Consider the following 22,817-nt stretch of genomic DNA (forward strand, 5'->3'; position numbering starts at 1 on the left):
CGTAAATGGCGACTATGCTTGTCGTAAGAGGCGACTAACGGAATCGGATGGTCAGGCTCGCTGACTTGGTTGGTGCATGTCATCGTATTGATATCAATAAATGAGTTTTTGTCGATAAATCAAACTACTGATGACAATAAATCATTCATTTTATCAAATTCGAATACGTTACATATCAATAAACCATTTAGTGATATCTAAAAATTGAATTTTATAGAAATTCAGAAAAATAAAGATTCAGTCAACTTCAGTGAATGCATAACCAGATCGTTTTATGCGTGTACATCTAATTACTTTTTGCCAGGGCTACGGTTAAACTGTTCCCAATCGTACATTTTGAACCCATCATTTGAGGCCTACAGCGGAGGGGGTAGGGTAATAGGGGTTTGGGTACCTGAGCAGTAAATTTGGACTCGTCCATGCCCTACGCGCTACCGCTTCACCCATTTCCATGACCTTTGATCCTAGCTTCAGTCATGTGATCTCAAAATGGCGGCTTCCACATGCCGTCTTGTGTTGACAATTTCGTGCAGTGTTTTTTTCGTTTTAACAGCTATAGTTCTCATTCGGACTTTCACTCTCTCTGTACGAATCGACAATGTTCAAATCTGTGATTCTAAAGATGAGGATTTCGTCGAAGCAACAGACGAAATAATACAAAGATTTAAAAAAGCTTTAAGGTTCAAAACAGTATCCAAAGAAAAGGGCATATATGACAGGGATGAATTGCTTAAAATGCAAAATTTTATTATATCAGGTATGTTTGATTTGTGAAATATACATATTTGTGTGATCACTGTTCTCAGCCAGTGTTCTGTCAGGTCAAGACTGGACTAATATGTGCAGGTCACCATCATATAGCTGGAATATTGCTGGAACCTTTGTTGTACTCTGACATGTCCTTGTTACTGGCGAGACCTCTGTTGTACACTGACATATCCTTGTTACTGGCGAGACCTCTGTTGTACGCTGACATATCCTTGTTACTGGCGAGACCTCTGTTGTACACTGACATATCCTTGTTACTGGCGCGACCTCTGTTGTACGCTGACATCCTTGTTACTGGTGAGACCTCTGTTGTACGTGACATATCCTTGTTACTGGTGAGACCTCTGTTGTACGTGACATATCCTTGTTAATTACGAGACCTTTGTTGTACTCTGACATGTCCTTGTTACTGGCGAGACCTTTGTTGTACTCTGACATGTCCTTGTTACTGGCGAGACCTCTGTTGTACACTGACATATCCTTGTTACTGGCGAGACCTCTGTTGTACACTGACATATCCTTGTTACTGGTGAGACCTCTGTTGTACACTGACATATTCTTGTTACTGGCTAGACCTCTGTCGTACACTGACATATCCTTCTTACTGGCGAGACCTCTGTTGTACCATGACATGTCCTTGTAACTGGCTAGACCTCTGTCGTACACTGACATATCCTTGTTACTGGCTAGACCTCTGTTGTACACTGACATATCCTTGTTACTGGCGAGACCTTTGTTGTACCATGACATGTCCTTGTTACTGGCTAGACCTCTGTTGTATACTGACATATCCTTGTTACTGGCGAGACCTCTGTTGTACGCTGACATATCCTTGTTACTGGCGAGACCTCTGTTGTACGCTGACATATCCTTGTTGCTGGCGAGACCTCTGTTGTACGCTGACATATCCTTGTTACTGGCGAGACCTCTGTTGTACACTGGCATATCCTTGTTACTGGCTAGACCTCTGTTGTACACTGACATATCCTTGTTACTGGCGAGACCTCTGTTGTACACTGACATATCCTTGTTACTGGGGAGACCTCTGTTGTACTCTGACATATCCTTGTTACTGGGGAGACCTCTGTTGTACACTGACATATCCTTGTTACTGGGGAGACCTCTGTTGTACACTGACATATCCTTGTTACTGGCTAGACCTCTGTCGTACACTGACATATCCTTGTTACTGGCGAGACGTATGTTGTACACTGACATATCCTTGTTACTGGCGAGACCTATGTTGTACACTGACATATCCTTGTTACTGGCGAGACCTCTGTCGTACACTGACATATCCTTGTTACTGGCGAGACCTCTGTTGTACACTGACATATCCTTGTTACTGGCGAGACCTCTGTTGTACACTGACATATCCTTGTTATTGCATGATATTACAGCGAGGGCCCACCATCACTCCATGCTTGTCATTAAGTTTAATATTTCATGTCATATTATTGTCTAAATATGTTGACGTGTCCAAAATGAAACTGATGAAAATCTCATGAATGGACTGTTTACTGTGTGACAATGTGACAGAGGTACTAAGACTGACTGCAAGGAACCCTGGGTAGGAGAGTGATTTGCTTCATCATTTGTTCATACAACTGAGACATATTTGTTTTGTAACCAAGGCTTTGACAAACGCTGGGTTCTAATCTAATGCTGGCAGTTAGTTTTTCGTAATTCATCCGTAAAAGAAACATACAAGCTTTCTCTTCAATTTGCATCGGATAAAAAACAGGACTGAATCCAATTTACTCTGCACAGCGCTTGCATTGTTGGCTGCACTGTGTTGAGCTCTATTTGTTTGGATTGAGAATTGAATCGGGCATAAAAGAAAGGTGTGACGTCAAAATTCGGAAAAAAGTTTCATGCACGACTGTCCTGTTAAGTCTGGTTCCAATCACACAACATCCATATAGTTTACCCTGATCTTTCATGATTGAAACAAGCAGTCATATCACCAGTTCTAGACTCACTTTGCTATGTGCTACCTCAAATACCCCGGGGGATGCCTGATAGCTTAACGACTTCCCACCCCTATGTTAATACTCAGGAAAAATGTTTTTCAGCAAAAATATCATTTAGGATAGTCTTCTAATTCATTTAGGTGTATTGATGACTCACGAGTACAAGGCCATGCTTTTTAAAATGATCTGACCCAAACTTTTATTCACAACTGAAAGAATTCCAGCTATGTTGGTAATAAGACAGATTGAGCTAGTGACGTCACTTCCATAACAACACTTTGGTAGCGAATGGTCCAGCGTATTTTTATCGAACATTTGTGTATTTATTTTTCAGCCTTCCCTGCAGTGCACTCATCGCCGCTTGTGGAGTTTGAGGTCGTCAATAACTACAGTCTATTCTACTTCGTGAAAGGCACCAATGAGACGTTAACGCCGTACATGTTAGCAAGTCACCTAGATGTTGTCCCGGCTGAACCAGAAAAGTGGGAGGTGCCGCCATTTTCTGCCGACATCAAGGATGGATTCATCTATGGGCGTGGCGCCATTGATGACAAGCATGGAGTGATGGTAATGGTCACCATGTAGATGTAAAGGTCAGGCTTGGAATCAATGCCCCAGTACCCCAACTGACTGTAGTACACAATTTGAGTGCTACAATGGCTGCTGAGGCATCTTCGAGAATCACTGACTAAAAAAGTCCAGTTTCCACCCTTGCCGAACAAGGCTGGAATTTCCAGGCTCGATGCTAGCCTCACCAGTGGCTATTACGAGTTATGTCCCTTCTGTGTCCCTCCTATTGACCAATCAGATTCCATCCCTCATATGACTTGCATATGTTTCAAACAAAATGGCGGTGCCCGGTCAGGATGATCTCACCATAATCAAGATCTATATTGTAAAAAAATGGGTCTTTCCCCATGAAGTGCTTTAATTCACTTGAAGACCTTGATTAAAAACATGAAAAGATTTGTAAAATATTTGTCGACTCCCAGTTGACGGTACACATGCTTTACAAATCCTGCAGTCAGTCGCAAAGCAGTTTTGACTGGACGATGCATAGACTCGTTTGTCCAGCCAAAATGTAACTCCATTCTAACGCCTAATTCAAGGGTGGAAACTGGACTTTTGCAGTCAGTTAACTCTCCCTTGCCTCAGGAAGATGGACACACTGGTCACACCACAGACTTTATATTCTGAAGATATAAATTAAATTTGATATGAATTAAAATGCCCTGACAAAAATAATCTACAGCAAATGGGAAGAATAAGTCGTACTTTAACTTTCTTTTGAGTAGTATGTGTGCTGTCAGAGTGTTATTGAATCTCTGGCGAGCGTTGATGTGAGATAGAAGTTAAGATTCTTGCTACCCCCTCGCTATACTTAACATAAATTTAGTAAGGTACCTAATGACCCTTCACATTATTCAACTATTTAACAGATTGTCTGGAATTATCAGTATTTTTGGAAGATTACAATTTGTCTTTTGTTGTTCAGGCTATCCTTGAGACGATGGAGTTTCTGCTGAAGAGAGGATTTCAGCCCCAGAGATCCTTCTATGTAGGGTTCGGTCATGATGAGGAGGTGGGTGTTGTGCTTGTGAAGCCTGCTTAGCTGCATAGAAGACAAGATCCTACGTCGGGTCATTACTTGTCTAATCAACCTGCTACTTCCAGTTTGTTGTATACATATGCCTACGGTGTTATTGGTGCGGAAGTGTATCGTCCGTATTCCAAATGTAAACATGGAGACACGCCTGTGCTTCGAAAGTAGTTTTGGCAGAATGAGTGTGGCTTTAGGTACTCACTCACTCACTCACTCACTCACTCACTCATTCACTCACTCACTCACTCACTCGCTCGCTCGCTCACTTGCAACACAGGTATCTGCTGCAGGTAGTCACTCACTCATTCACTTCAACCGGCTCCGTGGTCTAGTGGTAGAATGTCCGCCCGGAGAGCGGAAGGTCCGGGGTTCGATCACCGGCCGCGTCATACCAAAAGATGTCAAAAGATGGTACTTGTTGTTACCCTGTCTGGCGCTTGGCATAAAGGGGCTAAAACAAGGACTGGTCGGCTCGGAGTCAGTATACTGTGTCTGAGTGGGGTATTCATGTTAAACTGCGGCATGGTATCTCAGTGACCTAGCACTATAAATCGGCATCAGTCCGGACTAGTACTAGCAGCCACACACAAAAAACACAAACATGCATGCACGTCGCTATATAAGTGCAATAATCTTGGACACGATGTTAGACCCCATTTCACCTCACCTCATTCACTCCATGGGTTCCTGCCACAAGTAGCCACTCACCTACCCACTCACTCACTCACAACACGGGTATCTGCTGCAGGTGGTCACTCACTCACACATTGGAATGTGCATGTGCTGACGGTTGTTACTCACTCACTCACAACACGGGTATCTGCTGCAGGTGGTCACTCACTCACACATTGGAATGTGCATGTGCTGACGGTAGTCACTCACTCACTCACTCCACAGGTATCTGCTGCAGGTGGTCACTCACTCACACATTGGAATGTGCATGTGCTGACGGTAGTCACTCACACACTCACAACACGGGTATCTGCTGCAAGTAGTCAATCACTCACACATTGGAATGTGCATGTGCTGACGGTAGTCACTCACTCACTCACAACACGGGTATCTGCTGCAGGTAGTCACTCACTCACAACACGGGTATCTGCTGCAGGTAGTCACTCACTCACAACAAGGGTATCTGCTGCAGGTAGTCACTCACTCACACATTGGATTGTTCATGTGCTGACGGTTGTCACTCACTCACTCACCCATTCACTCCACGGGTATCTGTTGCAGGTAGCAGGAACTGATGGGGCGGCTGCCATAGCTGAGCGTCTGACACAGAAGGGTGTGAGGAGGCTGGAGTTCCTCTCTGATGAGGGGCTGTGTGTGCTGGATGGCATCGTCCCAGGGATGAAGACAACCACATCCATGTAGGTAAACAAGTCACCCTGTCCTCATCACGCGTAGGGGTGAGAGTGTTTCATGCTACCTCCAGTAATTGGGAGACATACGTGATTGTGCCACTTGTGTGACTTGCGTGATTGTGCCACTTGTGTGACTTGCCTGATTGTGCCACTTGTGTGACTTGCGTGATTGTGCCACTTGTGTGACTTGCGTGATTGTGCCACTTGTGTGACTTGCGTGATTGTTCCACTTGTGTGACTTGCGTGATTGTGCCACTTGTGTGACTTGCGTGATTGTGCGACTTGTGTGACTTGCGTGATTGTGTGACTTGCGTGATTGTGCCACTTGTGTGACTTGCATGATTGTGCCACTTGTGTGACTTGCGTGGTTGTGTGACTTGCGTGATTGTGCCACTTGTGTGACTTGCGTGATTGTGTGACTTGCGTGATTGTGCCACTTGTGTGACTTGCGTGATTGTGCCACTTGTGTGACTTGCGTGATTGTGCGACTTGTGTGACTTGCGTGATTGTGATCGGTTGGTGAGACTGTGACATCGTGCCCTGATGGTGATCGGGTGGTGAGACTTTGACATCGTGCCCTGAGGGTGATCGGTTGGTGAGACTTTGACATTGTGCCCTGATGGTGATCGGGTGGTGAGACTGTGACATCGTGCCCTGATGGTGATCGGGTGGTGAGACTTTGACATCATGCCCTGATGGTGATCAGGTGGTGAGATTGTGACATCGTGCCCTGATGGTGATCGGGTGGTGAGACTGTGACATGGCTGAGTGGGTCATCATGCCCTGATGGTGATCGGGTGGTGAGATTGTGACATTGTGCCCTGATGTTGATCGGGTGGTGAGACTGTGACATCGTGCCCTGATGGTGATCGGGTGATCGGGTGGTGAAACTGTGACATGGCTGAGTGGGTCATCATGCCCTGATGGTGATCGGGTGGTGAGATTGTGACATCGTGCCCTGATGTTGATCGGGTGGTGAGACTGTGACATCGTGCCCTGATTGTTACCAGGTGGTGAGACTGTGACATCGTGCCCTGATGGTGATTTGGTGGTGAGACTGTGACTTATTTCTAGTGGACTAGCCATCTGATTGGCCGATTGTCGTCTTGTAAAAACCAATAATTTTTGGCTGGCAGTTACCGTGCAGTAAAATTTAGGGTTCTTTTTCATTAAGCAGTAATTCTTTTTAAATAAAATTCCTAAATCGGCCATGGAGGGACATGGGACTTTTAATTCTGCTTTCGTTTCATCCTGACAATTCATATTTTGAATACCTGGTAAAATCTCAAATCACTAAACATTCTAGACTTCTCCCCTGCGTCAGCTGCGCAGCCTGCTTTCTGTGGCGAAGAATCTTGGTCTTGAAGACAGACTGTTTTTGACCATTTTAATCATTTTACGATAAGCAGTAAATTATTTATTTACATTTAGCAGTTATTTTTTGGAATTTTACGATAAGCATTTACGATAAAAAAAGATGAATTTTACGTTTACGATAGTGTTTGAAGGGTGTTTTACGTTAAGCATTTAAACCCATCAGGACCCTCCATAATGTTCGATGTGACGCCATTTGCTTGTCACGTAATGAGTCTGTTTACTGAGATTGCTTTGTTGAACACGCCCCTGGGCCCACTTGCACTAAACAATCTTTAGTTTTCAGCTACAATTGTTATCCACTTGCACAAAGCTAATGTAGGCTTAGATCATTGTTAGCTACAATAAAAAAATACAATTGGTCAGGACCAATCTGAGTAGCTAAACTCTCGTAGTCCCTGAAGATACTTGAATAACTGACATGCAACATTTCATTTTGTTAAACTGTGCAAAGAAGATGTGTGAATCATCTATGGAGTGTTGAGTTTATTTATCAACTGAAAACTGTTAATTTCGAAGCCACCATGTCTCAATAATGACTTGTTTTATTCCACTGAATCTGACATGTTGATTTTTGAAAACAGGATCGGTACATCGGAGAAGGGTCAGGTCATCTTGAGGTTAAGGGTCAAGGGCAGCGCTAGTCATTCCTCCATGCCACCCCGGGAGAGTTCCATTGGAATCCTGGCAAGAGCTGTACACAGGTACTGTCGATACTTCACCGTTGTAAGACCATAACAACTGAACAATTTATTTGTTTAATTTTCTTTGGATATTATTCCAATGGTTTCTTCAGGTTGTCCCTGACTGCATCCCTCATCTGGCAGCCATCTTGATAAGTCTTTGACAGGCAATAATTAGGAGTTGGAAGAACATGAATACATGACACTTTTTTATGGATAAAAACTTCTTTATTTTTTTAGGATTATGTGTGCCCATATTTTCTTACACACCTGTGGGTGAGAAACCCATTTGAGATAACTGGTATCAAACATATGTGTGAGATCGAATTCCAGGCCCGTGATTGGCTACTCCACGGTGATGACATGACGTCAGATGATGACGGACTACTTTAACTAGTGAAAGTCATTCATAAGCTGCTCGTGCTTCAGTCGAATGTTCACCAAGAATGTAAACCCCCTGGATGCCACATCGACACATATGTCCCTCCTCTTCAACCCTCACTTCGAAGTCGAATAAAATTCGCTCGTTAGATACGTTTTGAAACAACTCATTGTAAGATCAATGGTATCAGACAGACACTCGTGTAGTAATCTCAATGTCTAAGGCATCACAATATGTTTTGATGTTTATCAGCACTGTGCTCGTGGGTTTCACCGAAGTGGTAAATGTCTGAGACCTGCCTCACTTCAGATTTTCCTCCCACATTAAGCTGACATGCCGTGATATAGCTGGAATATACTGTTAAAAGCTCACTCACTGTTTAATCTTTGGAACAACATTTCAGGGCAACTTCTTAGATAATCATCATAAGGCAGAGGCCAAACCATTCCATGTGTACATCTATCTAAGTCCCGTGAAACTCCCTCCCTCCCTCCCTCACATGGGTCTGTGGGAGGTATCTGCCCAGTCCCCACCATGTGTACATCTATCTAAGTCCCGTGAAACTCCCTCCCTCCCTCACATGGGTCTGTGGGAGGTATCTGCCCAGTCCCCACCATGTGTACATCTAAGTCCCGTGAAACTCCCTCCCTCCCTCACATGGGTCTGTGGGAGGTATCTGCCCAGTCCCCACCATGTGTACATCTAAGTCCCGTGAAACTCCCTCCCTCACATGGGTCTGTGGGAGGTATCTGCCCAGTCCCCACCATGTGTACATCTAAGTCCCGTGAAACTCCCTCCCTCCCTCACATGGGTCTGTGGGAGGTATCTGCCCAGTCCCCACCATGTGTACATCTAAGTCCCGTGAAACTCCCTCCCTCACATGGGTCTGTGGGAGGTATCTGCCCAGTCCCCACCATGTGTACATCTAAGTCCCGTGAAACTCCCTCCCTCACATGGGTCTGTGGGAGGTATCTGCCCAGTCCCCACCATGTGTACATCTATCTAAGTCCTGTGAAACTCCCTCCCTCCCTCACATGGGTCTGTGGGAGGTATCTGCCCAGTCCCCACCATGTGTACATCTATCTAAGTCCCGTGAAACTCCCTCTCTCACATGGGTCTGTGGGAGGTCTCTGCCCAGTCCCCACCATGTGATGTGCTGGTATTGTACTGCAGGTTGGAGACAGTCGGACACCCCAGCATGTTCGGACATGGACCGGAGAAGGACATGTTTGAGCACCTGGCGTCTCAGGTAACACTAGCTCCACTTACATCTACACTAAAGAGGGACCACCAGTTTGACCATTGGTGGTCCAGAGGGTTTCTGAAACAAAAGAACTGAAATATCCTTCATTACAACACAAAATTAAGATATCAGAAAGAAGTGTAAAGAAAATAATTATGTCTGAGAATTTTATTAACAAAATTGTAGAAAAGTATTTCCTTCATGATCTTAAAGGGACAGGACATCGACTGTTCTGACGCTTTGTTTGTAAACAACAGCCAACAACCCCCAAGCTCTCTCGGCTTTCCTCGCCATTTTCCGCGAGAGAACAGAACAGAACCGTCAATGTCTTTTAACAGATGAAAATGTGCATGTTTATGAAAAATGTTTTATGGATGTTTTGATTTCTTATTTTTACAGATGTACTTCCCACATCGCATGATCATGTCGAACCTGTGGTTGTTCACTCCGGTTGTATCATGGTGAGTACTTCAGACATGACCTTGTATCATGGTGAGTACTTCAGACATGACCTGGTATCATGGTGAGTACTTCTGACGTGACCCTGTATCATGGTGAGTACTTCAGACGTGACCTTGTATCATGGTGAGTACTTCAGACATGACCTGGAATCATGGTGAGTACTTCAGACATGACCTTGTATCATGGTGAGTACTTCAGAGCAGGGGTCCGGAAAATTTAAAATCCCAATCGGACATTTGCATATAGGCCACGCCCCCTTCAAATAGCGTATTTTAGTACGACTTTTCACACACATTACAAGTTTACGTATTCATAATATGATGAATTATGAATTGTTTCAATTTAAATTGTTTAATTCACTGGACAATTTATAACAAATAATATCATTTTAGATATACATGGAAAACATACGTTTGTTTCTGTTATAATAACGATCTGTTAACGTAGCAAACGGTCTAATTAATATTCATGAGTTATATTCATGAGTCTGCTCAAGTGTATGCGTTGTAACATTTGGATCGAGACTATTATCCCATATTTGGTTATCACGTGACCTCACGGGAAAAGGGTTTTTTTAAACTAAAGATTTTTTTAAAACAAGACAGATAATTTAATCACAAATACTAAAATATCGTTGAGAGCAATAGTTATTTGAATACTTTTTTCATCTGTACTTAATTATTGACCATAAAAAAAATTGATATCGATCGTCCGAGAAAGCAAAATGGCGGTCAATCAAGATTCAATATACGACTAGCTACTGAAAACAATAAAATCTGCAAATCTTCATTGTTTGTCAACCAAGTGAAAGTCGTTAGCCACGACTTACAAAATGATCGTCTAGACTTTGAGGGTTGGGCAGATCCGCTTGACTGATCTGCATCGGTCGACTGGCTGTTGTCACGCTTTCGCTTTTGTCTGAGGTTACGTATCGTAACATTGTGAGGATAATGATGTACAGCGATGATGCAAGGTATTTATGTACAGTTGTAAACACCTTTCACGCAAATTAACAAGATGTTCTCAGTAATTAATCCTCGATTAATCAGTGTCAACTCAGTTTATTGCCTATTACAGTGATTGACCGATTGGACTATCATGTAGGTACGATGTATTTACAACAATCAAAACAAACAAAGCTTGTCAGTGTAGATAATCTTAATTGTGTTGCAACTGCAGACAGAAACTGCTCAGTCCTAACTGTTGATCATGTCCGGTCAAAATTTAAGAATGTCCAGACAATACTTTTTAAAATGTCCGGTAAGCAATATTTTAAACCGGACATTTGAGATTCCCAATCAGACATGTCCAGCGCATATGACGGTTTCCGGACCCCTGCTTCAGACATGACCCTGTATCATGGTGAGTACTTCAGACATGACCTTGTATCATGGTGAGTACTTCAGACATGACCTTGTATCATGGTGAGTACTTCAGACATGACCTTGTATCATGGTGAGTACTTCAGACATGACCTTGTACCATGGTGAGTACTTCAGACATGACCTTGTATCATGATGAGTACTTCAGACATGACCTTGTATCATGGTGAGTACTCCAGATATGACATTGTATCACGTTGAGTAGAGGGGTGCATGGGTGGCTAGGTCATATAAGTTGCTGAAATTCTCTGTACAGAGTTGTGTGCCTTTGCTATTCTTGGATCCGATGATATGGATTTGCAATCCCAGCTTCAATCCAATTATGACCCTTGAACACCATACCCATGCCTGTGTCACTTTGGGCTTTCCTCCGACAGTATGCTACACATATGATAAAACACTTTTCATAGCAGCATTGAACAAGTTCACTCAGTCCATCTGCTCATTATGGGTACCCGGTAGTATTGGGATTTGGGAGAAATGTCTGTTATTTGCTGATCATATATATATATATATATATATATATATATATATATATATTCCTGTTTCAGGATGTTGTCAAGGAAGCCATCATCTAATGCCGTGTTGCGGACAGTGACATCGGTCACTCAGTTCCAGGCAGGGATCAAGGTCAGTCGAAACGCCAATTCTGGTTGTATGGAAACTCAATAACAATACCTGCAACAACCATGCATGTACATTATATATACTACTGAAAAGAAGTTGAAGAACACCCTGATTCTTTCATTACACTACAGTTCATATGTCATGGCATGCTTGATTTAGTATAGTCTTATAAAAAAATTGTGCATTCTTTAACTGTTTTTCTGTAGTATACATTCACTTTAGGGAGCAGTCATTTATGACATATGTAAAACATAACACCATTTTTTAGAGGATCATGTTTAAAAGTAATACGGTGGTTAATATAGTGGTCAGTTATAATTTGATAACAAACATTTAATATGACCTTCCTGTATATTTAGTTTGATTCTGGTCCGTCAATGTTTTAAAGTCATTATCTGAAAACTTGTTTCATGCCAGTGTTAAGGTCCAGCCATTGATACATGTATATTTGTCTGACCATCTAACTTTGTCGGGATCATTTATGAAGGACGATAAATGAAAATACCAATATTCCAGTTATGGTGAGAGATTTTTTTTGAAATGGGAATATCTTGATAGGTATGGTTGTAGTCAATTGTGTCAAGCCTTCTGATCCTGATAAATTAACTGTATCTTTTCTTATGAATTAGAGTGTTTCTAATGTATTGTTGAGCAATGTGATTGCTGGAATGTGTTCCAGGACAATGTGATGCCCCCCGAGGCAGTTGCTATCGTCAACCACCGCATACACCCAGCACAGACTGTCCAGGAGGTAGGATACACATTGAGTTACCTCCCTTTGTATAAGATAATAAGTATCTGAAGCTGACTGTAGCAGACATGGTCTATCTGAAGCTGACTGTAGCAGACGTCTTCTCTCCATATGAAACTGACTGTAGCAGACATGGTCTCATCATCTGAAACTGACTGTAGCAGATGTGTTCTCACTATCTGAAATGACTGTAGCAGATGTGGTCTCACTATCTGAGGCAGACTGTAGCAGACATGGTCTCACCATCTGAAACTGACTGTAGCAGACGTCTTCTCACTATCTGAAGCTTACTAGCAGACATCTTCTCACTATCTGAAGCTGACTAGCAGATGTCTTCTCTCCATATGAAACTGATTGTAGCAGACGTGGTCTCACTATCTGAGGCTGACTGTAGCAGACATGGTCTCACTATCTGAAGCTGACTGTAGCAGACGTGGTCTCACTATCTGAAGCTGACTGTAGCAGACGTCTTCTCTCCATCTGAAACTGATTGTAGCAGACGTGGTCTCACTATCTGAGGCTGACTGTAGCAGACATGGTCTCACCATCTGAAACTGACTGTAGCAGACGTGTTCTCACTATCTGAAGCTGACTGTAGCAGACGTGGTCTCACTATCTGAAGCTGACTGTAGCAGACGTCTTCTCTCCATATGAAACTGATTGTAGCAGATGTGGTCTCACTATCTGAAGCTGACTGTAGCAGACGTCTTCTGTCCATATGAAACTGACTGTAGCAGACGTCTTCTCTCCAAATGAAACTGATTGTAGCAGACGTGGTCTCACTATCTGAAGCTGACTGTAGCAGACGTCTTCTGTCCATATGAAACTGACTGTAGCAGACGTCTTCTCTCCATATGAAACTGACTGTAGCAGATGTGGTCTCATCATCTGAAACTGACTGTAGCAGACGTGGTCTCACTATCTGAAGCTTACTGTAGCAGACATGGTCTCACCATCTGAAACTGACTGTAGCAGACATGTTCTCACTATCTGAAACTGATTGTAGCAGACGTGTTCTCACTATCTGAAGCTGACTGTAACAGACGTGATCTCACTATCTGAAATTGACTGTAGCAGACGTCTTCTGTCCATATGAAATTGACTGTAGCAGACATCTCACTATCTGAAGCTGACTGTAGCAGACGTGGTCTCACTATCTGAAGCTGACTGTAGCAGACATGCTCTCGCTATCTGAAACTGACTGTAGCAGATGTGTTCTCACTATCTGAAACTGAGTGTAGCAGACGTGGTCTCACTATCTGAAACTGACTGTAGCAGACCTCTTCCCTGCATCTGAAATTGATTGTAGCAGATGTGTTTTCTCCACTTGAAACTGACTGTATTGAAAAAACAATCCAACTCTGTTACCACAGGTAATAGACTATGACCGCAAATTGATCAACGATGACCGAGTTCAGATCGAAGTGAAGTACTCTCAAGAATCTCTGCCATTGTCCCCGTACGGACCTGACGACTTCGGCTACCAGGTCATCAAAAACAGCATCCGACAAGTGTGGAAGGACACCATAGTAGCCCCAGGTAGGTTTGAACAAGTGTGGAAGGACACCATAGTAGCCCCAGGTAGGTCGGGACAAGTGTGGAAGGACACCATAGTAGCGCCAGGTAGGTCGGGACAAGTGTGGAAGGACACCATAGTAGCCCCAGGTAGGTCGGGACAAGTGTGGAAGGACACCATAGTAGCGCCAGGTAGGCCGGGACAAGTGTGGAAGGACACCATAGTAGCCCCAGGTAGGCCGGGACAAGTGTGGAAGGACACCATAGTAGCGCCAGGTAGGTCGGGACAAGTGTGGAAGGACACCATAGTAGCCCCAGGTAGGCCAGGACAAGTGTGGAAGGACACCATAGTAGCGCCAGGTAGGCCGGGACAAGTGTGGAAGGACACCATAGTAGCCCCAGGTAGGTCAGGACAAGTGTGGAAGGACACCATAGTAGCGCCAGGTAGGTTGGGACAAGTGTGGAAGGACACCATAGTAGCGCCAGGTAGGTCGGGACAAGTGTGGAAGGACACCATAGTAGCCCCAGGTAGGCCGGGACAAGTGTGGAAGGACACCATAGTAGCGCCAGGTAGATCGGGACAAGTGTGGAAGGACACCATAGTAGCCCCAGGTAGGCCGGGACAAGTGTGGAAGGACACCATAGTAGCCCCAGGTAGGTCGGGACAAGTGTGGAAGGACACCACAGTAGTCCCAGGTGGGTCGGGACAAGTGTGGAAGGACACCATAGTAGCCCCAGGTAGGTCGGGATAAGTGTGGAAGGACACCATAGTAGCCCCAGGTAGGTTGGGACAAGTGTGGAAGGACACCACAGTAGTCCCAGGTAGGTCGGGACAAGTGTGGAAGGACACCATAGTAGCGCCAGGTAGGCCGGGACAAGTGTTGAAGGACACCATAGTAGCGCCAGGTAGGCCGGGACAAGTGTGGAAGGACACCATAGTAGCGCCAGGTAGGCCGGGACAAGTGTGGAAGGACACCACAGTAGCGCCAGGTGGGTCGGGACAAGTGTGGAAGGACACCATAGTAGCGCCAGGTAGGTCGGGACAAGTGTGGAAGGACACCATAGTAGCCCCAGGTAGGCCGGGACAAGTGTGGAAGGACACCATAGTAGCCCCAGGTAGGTCGGGACAAGTGTGGAAGGACACCATAGTAGCCCCAGGTATGTCGGGACAAGTGTGGAAGGACACATGGCTCTAGAAGTGCAGTTATCCTGAATGCAGTGTTAAAGCCCATATCACTTCACCTCATCCTAAAGTCCATGTCATAGAGGCCCCATGGTCTGACTAATTTTTCCCAATTTTCCAGGTGTGATGATTGGCAACACAGACACCCGTCACTACATCAACCTCACCAACAACATCTACAGGTTCTCGCCCACGTACATGTATCCAGAAGACCTGGCACGTTTCCATGGCGACAATGAGAGGATATCGGTGAAGAACTATGAGCAGGCCATCAACTTCTTCTACCACCTGATCCAGAACGCAGACAAACCCGGACTTCAGCTGTCTCACAGTCACAGCGAGCTGTAATTTGGTCAGGATGTTACATGTGTCAGGAGCTGCCGAGTCTTGTAATGATAGGTCATGGCCCTACCTATTATTACCCCGGTCAATAGATCAGTGTGCACTCGATGTTCATTCTCATCTCCCCGAGGAGTATACAACCCAAGCTGCATCAGGTGCTAGAAGCTTAACAGTTACATTACTATCTCATCCTACCGGGTACCCATTCACTGCTGGGTTAACAGTCACATTACCATCTCATCCTACCGGGTACCCATTCACTGCTGGTTGAACAGAGGCATGTTTCGAACAAAGCCATTGATGCCTCAGGAGATGCTACAGTCTTGTACACATGGAGACCAAAGGTTGAGGGTGTGCATGAACGTTTTATGCATTAACAGTTTATGAGCATAGGGTATGTGTCCAACTGCCACCTTTGCGCACATAGTGTTTCAGACCATTCTGCTCATAAAAATCCTGTGCAGCCTACTACTGACAAATGTTACAAATTACTGACGGATCATTTATGACAGGGGGGTGGGGCAGGGGCTGGGGGGTTCAGAGCTTTTTGATGCATTACTGTACTGAGAATATTGACTTCTCCTTCTCCCTATTTTTTGGATGTTTGGAATGACCCTCCCCAATGTCCTTTTACATTTTTTTCATGACCTTCCTTGAAAATACCAAGTGCAAAAAGCTCTTTATGTTTTATTATGTCATGTCCATGTTCTTCATGACCCTCCCCTTCAGACAGTCCTATTTTTGGGTGACCCTCCCGATTCTCTCTGACCCACACCTATAATAAAATGACCGGTCCCTTGTCATTGCTAGTTCACAAGTTACAAGATCGACACTGAACTCTCCCCAAGACTCTCAGTATGCTAACTCAATTAGTCAACTGGGATCATTATGAAGTGAGGTGCAAGAGACAGATCAAATATTAATTTTAATCCATTATCCGAGAATTGCAAAAATACATTTAACTGCGTAAGTGACTTTATGTGACTTTATAGGAGTCAGCTATTGCCATATTTTCAAACTTTAAGTTATTTTATATCAGTCAAAAGTTTGAAAGATAGATGTTGATAAAATAATGTTGATAATTCAATTCCAGTTTATTTTTACATTCCTCATGTACTGTTACTGATTTCCTGAAATACTACTCTCCTACCTCTCAGATTTATATTCCAAACTTCAATCTTGTATTGGTGTATTTATCCCAGAAGAGCTTCAGATTCATTGAAGTATGTGTGGTCAAATGAGCTATAGCCTGTGAGCGTGATGGTCCTTGTTTCAGAAATATAGAGAAATGGAGGGTCATATCTTTTTATTTCTAATGACCCAAGCCATGACAAATGAACCAACTGTGATGGGCAACTATATATAATTGCCATCGTAATTAACAGAAACAGAGAGTTGTATATCGCGTATATCGTGGTCATGGCGGGCGTGGCTTGCGTCAGATTATGTTGTGTAGCGGCTAGTTAGATGGCTGTCAGAGCTTTCCTACTTCAAATATTTTATTGATGTAAAATTCAAATTCAAAATGACATTATCTCATCAATGAGACAACTTTTTCCATCACAGTGAGAGTTGAATATCATGTAGCTAAACAGTCTGTCACATGTACTCATAAACATAGCACATGATCAACAATGATCAAATATATCCAATCAGCGATCAGTATGATGAACTGTCAATGTGTTTTCAAAGCTATTTTTATTATTTCTTATCACCTAGCTATTTTGCTGGAGTAGATGTACTGCATCAGACATATTGTATGTTGACCACACTGTGACACCATTAACACATATAAAGGGCATAAGCTGGTTGTGCTCCAGACATTCCATTGACACAGTGAAGGCAACTGGCAACGGTGGGTATAGTGTGAGGGGAGTTGCAATGGGGTTTACTTTTTGTTTGTTTGTTGTTTAACGCCGCACTCAGCAATATTCCAGCTATATGACGGCAGTCTGTAAATAATCGAGTCTGGACCAGACAATCCAGTGATTGATATCATGGGCATCGATCCACATAATTGGGATCGATGACATGCATCAACCAAGTCAGCAAGCCTGACCACCCAATCCCATTAGCCGCCTCTTATGACAGAAATGGGGTTTAATGGCTTGTCCATTTTATTGCACTTATATAACGATGTACATGCACATACTTCTGTCTGTCTGTCTGTCTGCTTAATAGTGCTAGCCAACTGAGATACCATGCCGCAGTTTAACATGAATACCCCACTCAGACACAGTATACTGAGTCCGAGCCGAGCAGTCTTTGTTCTACCCCCTTAATGTGCCAGGCAAGGTAACAACAAGTACCATTAACCCCAACTCACTCACTTGTATCATATAGTAAAGAGGGTCAGGGTACGGGTGACAACTTCCAAGGATTACGTCAAGTTAAGTACCGGTACACTAACACTATCTTCATGTTTCCAGTATATACTATATTGTTGTATTTGCATTTTTACTATTTCGTCTTTATGCATTTTCTCCCAGAAATCTATGATTGTGGGTTCGAATCCTGGTTCGCCCCAATTATGTTTCTAGGTTTGTCAGCGCCATACCCGTGCTCGTGGGTTTTACCGAAGTGGTAAAAGTCTGAGACCTGCATCACTTTGGGCTTTCCTCCCACATTAAGCTGACACGCCACGATATAACTGGAATACTGTTAAAAGCGGCGTTAAACCCAACTCACTCACTCACTCACTCACTCACTCACTCACTCACTCACTCACTTTATGCATTTTGTCATTCCATCTATTTCTGAAGGACCCCAGGGTGGCAGAGTGGTTAAAGTGTTTCTTGTCAATTCCCATGTTGGTATTCTGTGTAAATCCTATTGTTAGTGTCCCTGCTGTGATGTTGTAAATACGAAGGATTGTCATACCTCACTCATTATTATTATTATTATTATTATTTCCCCCTGGTATCCAGGTACTAGTATCCCCTCAAATGCGGTTTTATTTGTTCCCCAACCAGTGGGTCTGTTTGCAGTCCAGTTATCATTCTCAACTCCCTGGGGAGTATACAACCCAAGCTGTGTCAGTAACTCTCTCTGACAATGGAAGCTGGGTTAGAGCAGGTCTCCAGCAGCCTGTGCTAGTCGTATGGATCAGGTGGTCGGGCGTGGTGACTACATTCATGGCATGTCAGCGAACCTCCATGGCGTGGAACGTTGGTCCTAATTCTAATCACGAGATTGTCTGGTCCAGACAATTTGTATATCTCAGCTTATACTCCCAACAAATTCACTCTGGTACGGTCACATTCCATAACAAGATGTGTCATTCCACATAATTTTTCTTCTTTCTTGTCCATGTTTCAGGTGATTTAAAAACCATTCATTCCATGTACATCCATCCCTAGCTTTCATTTGCATATCAGACCGCCTCCCTGGTCTAGTGGTAGAGCGTCCGCCCGGAGAGCGGAAGATCCGGTGTTCGATCCCTGGCCGCTTCATACAAAAAGACGTTAAAAGATAGTACTAGTTGTTACCCTGTCTGGCGCTCAGCATTAAGGGGCTAAAACAAGGACTGGTCGGCTCTGAGTCAGTATACTGTCTGAGTTGGGTATTCATGTTAAACTGCGACATGGTATCTCAGTGAGCTAGCACTATAAATCGGCATCAGTCCGAACTAGTACAAGCAGCCACACAAACACACATACGTACATGCACCTTGCTATATAAGTGCAATAATCTGGGCCCCGTTTCTCAAAGCGATCGTAGCGCTAAGGTGATCGTAAATCCCATACTTTAACATAGGCTTACAATCATCGTAGTGCTAAGATCGCTTTGAGGAACGGGGCCCTGGACGCGACGTTAAACCCCATTTCACCTCACCTCATTTGCATATCCTACATTATTGAAGAGACTGTATGATAATGTGTGTGTTGTTATTGTACGAAGTCTACCAGTAAAGGCACCACATGGTAGATCACGGTAATTTAATGATTATCTTTGTGTGCTGTATGAGTTAAAAAACAAACATACAGGCACTATGTCGTCAGTATTAAAGCTATGAAGTTCATTGTTGTGTTATTTTGGAAGGATGACATTGTAGATGTAAGCATTCACTCTTTACTCAATACCGACCAGGTGGCCCCTTTACCGGTAGCTTTCTCCATTATTGTGTATTCTCCTTGAACACATTTGAAAAGATTTTATGTCCATGTGTGTTGTTATTGTACAATTGCGTATTCTGCCTGAACACATTTGAAGCTACTTAATGCTTATATTGTTGCATCTTCCCGAGGCAAGGGAGTTAACTGACTTTAAAAGTCCAGTTTCCACCCTTTTTCCACCAGTGGCTATTACCAATTATATCCCTTCTAAGCCTCTCCTATGGACCAATCAGATTCCACCTCTCATATCACTTGCGCTTGCTTCACACAAAATGGTGGCGCCCAGTCAGGACGATCTGATTGATAATCAAGATCTATATTGTGATAAAACGGGTCTTACATCGCGAAATGCATCAAATCACGTGAGCACCTTGAGTAAAAACATGAAAGGATTTGGAAAATATCTGCTGACAACGAATTGGTGATACACATGCTTTGCAAACCCTGCAATCGATCGAAATCTGCATGACAGTTTACGAACCGGATTTTGATTTCGGTGCGCGATTTTGATTGGACTATGCATAGACTCATTAGTCCTGACAAAACGTAACTCCCTAATACCAGCCTAGTTCGGCAAGGGTGGAAACTGGACTTTTATAGTCAGTTAACTCCCTTGCCTCGGGAAGATGCAAGCTCCTTCCCAGCGCGTGACACCTTCGTTACACTCTCGGTAACATCGCTGCCACCAGTGTGGGCGCAGCCATTACAAGAATCTTGAAATTTGCCCTCTAACCCCAAATGTAGTAACGTTTATACTTTTGTTTATGTCTTTGGGAATGCCATCATATTTCAATTTGAAAAGGTTTGCGACTGACCATGTTTTCCAGATGAATTTACTTTGTTGTTTTGATAATCAGATTGGTTCGAGATTGCAGACTAACGGAAAATCAACCAACTTCTCCCTTACATTCTTACTATATCAATAACACGATAGTTGTAATGAAACAGAAATTCAAATTGACAAACGAAGAAAGTAATTTAGCAGCTATAAGTGTATTCGGCGTCACGACAGTCGTCACTTGTTTGTAAACAAAACGGTCATTCGGTTGCGAGTTCAACTCCAAGCATGGTTGTGGCCACCTATTCACAGTGGGGAGTTTTGACTGGTGGCAGCGATAGTATAGAGAGCTCCGGGAACGTACTATCGCTGTGAGGAGCTTGGGGAAGATGATATTGTTGTTTTTTGTATGTGTCCTCACATCCTCATCCGTGGTCACTTGTTGCTTATTCCGAGATATCTATTATTTAGGCCTGGTCAGTCTGTGTTCTTGTACAGATTGTGTTGGTCAAGAGCAGGCGGCAAATACATACAAGTTAACCATTCTTTCAGGGTTGATTTAAGATTAATTTCGTAAAACAAACTCATGCAATAAATGTATTACAAACAACACAAAAAATATCATTGGTGGAAAAACTGTGTAATTTGATGACGCCTGCTACTGAAACAAGACAAGAATAGCTAGATCAGCTGATATAAAACATTCAGGCTAACACTCTCGGTGAGCCTGTAGGTTTGGGACCAAGCCTTAGTCGGCTGTTTGCGTGTGTAGTGTGAGAGTGTCACGCCAAGCTAAGCGTCACATTTCTTGCAAATTCATGACCATTTATTATGAAATATGAATGTGGATGAAAATTTTATTGTTAATTCACTGTGACCTTGACATTCATCTAGTTAGTTGCAACAGTGACGGTGTGTTTGTATTATTATGAGTAGTTGACTCCAGTTTGGTGACAATTCAAATAACCAAAGCTAAATATACTACTCAAAAATTGTTAAGGAACACCAAGTTCTTTCAAATTGAAAAAGTTAATCTGTCAGGGCATTACAGATTAACATTAGTAATATGAAAGAATCGGGTGTTCCTGAACTTCTTTTGAGTAGTATAAAATATTTCTCCAAAATTCCACTTTATATTCCAGCTTGGGTGATACTAACTTTATACTTTGAGATTTTTATTCTTCAGCATTCCAGCAAATACTTCCATATTACCATGAAGCTGTGAAATAAAGAACATGCAAGTGTTTGACATCCTTTGTTTTCTTGTTACAGGACATGACAGATTAACTATAGTCATATGGAAAAAAATCAGTGTCTTCCCTAACTTCTTTTGAGTAGTATATATAAATAGAATGACATCAGATCATTCCTATCAAATGTTTTGTAGTATATGTGACAGTTTGTCAGGGTTATGGGATGAAATATGAAAAAGGCCAAACACAACTTGGTTCAGTGTATTTATTAAATCATAAATCATAATAGTTTTTAGCATTTTTTAACTCTACAAAAAAGATTCCTTTTTCATAACATGATGTATCATGGGTCTGTGTATCACGAACTAAAACCATGTGGCCCAGGAAGCGAAGGTTGTATTGATATGCAATCGTACAAGGGCAGTTAAAACACTGATTTGTATAAAGAATGGTATTGAACAGACAAAACATTGCCATTAGACCATGGATTGATAAATTTGTGGTCCATTGAATCACAGGAGGCGTGGAGACACAATGCACTGCAGCTCACCTTCATGCTCTGGAATGTTGGATGATTAAGATCCAATAATTAAAACAGTCAAAAGGCCAAGATTGAGGCTTAGATTAAATCGTGACATAAGCTGACATTCTCAATGTATCATAAATTACATACCGATGCACAATAATAACAATAGTCATGAATTACTCACACTCCTGGGAAAGGTGACCTGTTATGTCAGGGCAGTCAGGACCAGTCAGGACCAGTCAGGACCAGTAACTGAAGTATGGGACATTACAATTTCAAATAGTTGCCATGGCAGCCATGCTAAAAATTATACAATAATTTCAATGGCCTTGACCATGGACTCTAGATATACAGTATATTAGGCTAAAAAAATAATAGTCTTGGTTCTCAAGCACTGCCCGCATCATCATAAAGTTTGCCGCGCATTTCGTTTTTATTTCCATTCTCAAACAAATAATTTCAAATCCTAATAGAGTTAAGTTTATTATTAGAGAGTTTTCAGATTGTTATCGGTCTTTGTAGGGGGCTCTCATAAAGATTTAACTTGTAGACT

The 22,817-nt window shown here is 43.0% G+C and overlaps 1 protein-coding gene across 1 annotated transcript; it reads left to right on the forward strand.

The window, feature by feature from the left end:
* Positions 1-484: 484 nt before the first annotated feature.
* LOC124134311 (N-fatty-acyl-amino acid synthase/hydrolase PM20D1-like) lies at positions 485-15,939 on the forward strand. The gene is made up of 11 exons (XM_046499062.2): positions 485-757; positions 3,076-3,308; positions 4,237-4,323; positions 5,578-5,714; positions 7,667-7,786; positions 9,321-9,396; positions 9,790-9,851; positions 11,786-11,864; positions 12,541-12,612; positions 13,986-14,151; positions 15,432-15,939. The coding sequence occupies exons 1-11, from the start codon at positions 490-492 to the stop codon at positions 15,656-15,658; spliced, it is 1,527 nt and encodes a 508-aa protein (XP_046355018.2). The 5' UTR covers positions 485-489; the 3' UTR covers positions 15,659-15,939.
* The last annotated feature ends 6,878 nt before the right edge of the window (positions 15,940-22,817 follow it).

This window comes from Haliotis rufescens, unplaced genomic scaffold (genome assembly GCF_023055435.1).
Source record: "Haliotis rufescens isolate VD_foot unplaced genomic scaffold, xgHalRufe1.0.p SCAF_16, whole genome shotgun sequence".
In the NCBI taxonomy this organism is placed as follows: Eukaryota; Metazoa; Mollusca; class Gastropoda; order Lepetellida; family Haliotidae; genus Haliotis; species Haliotis rufescens.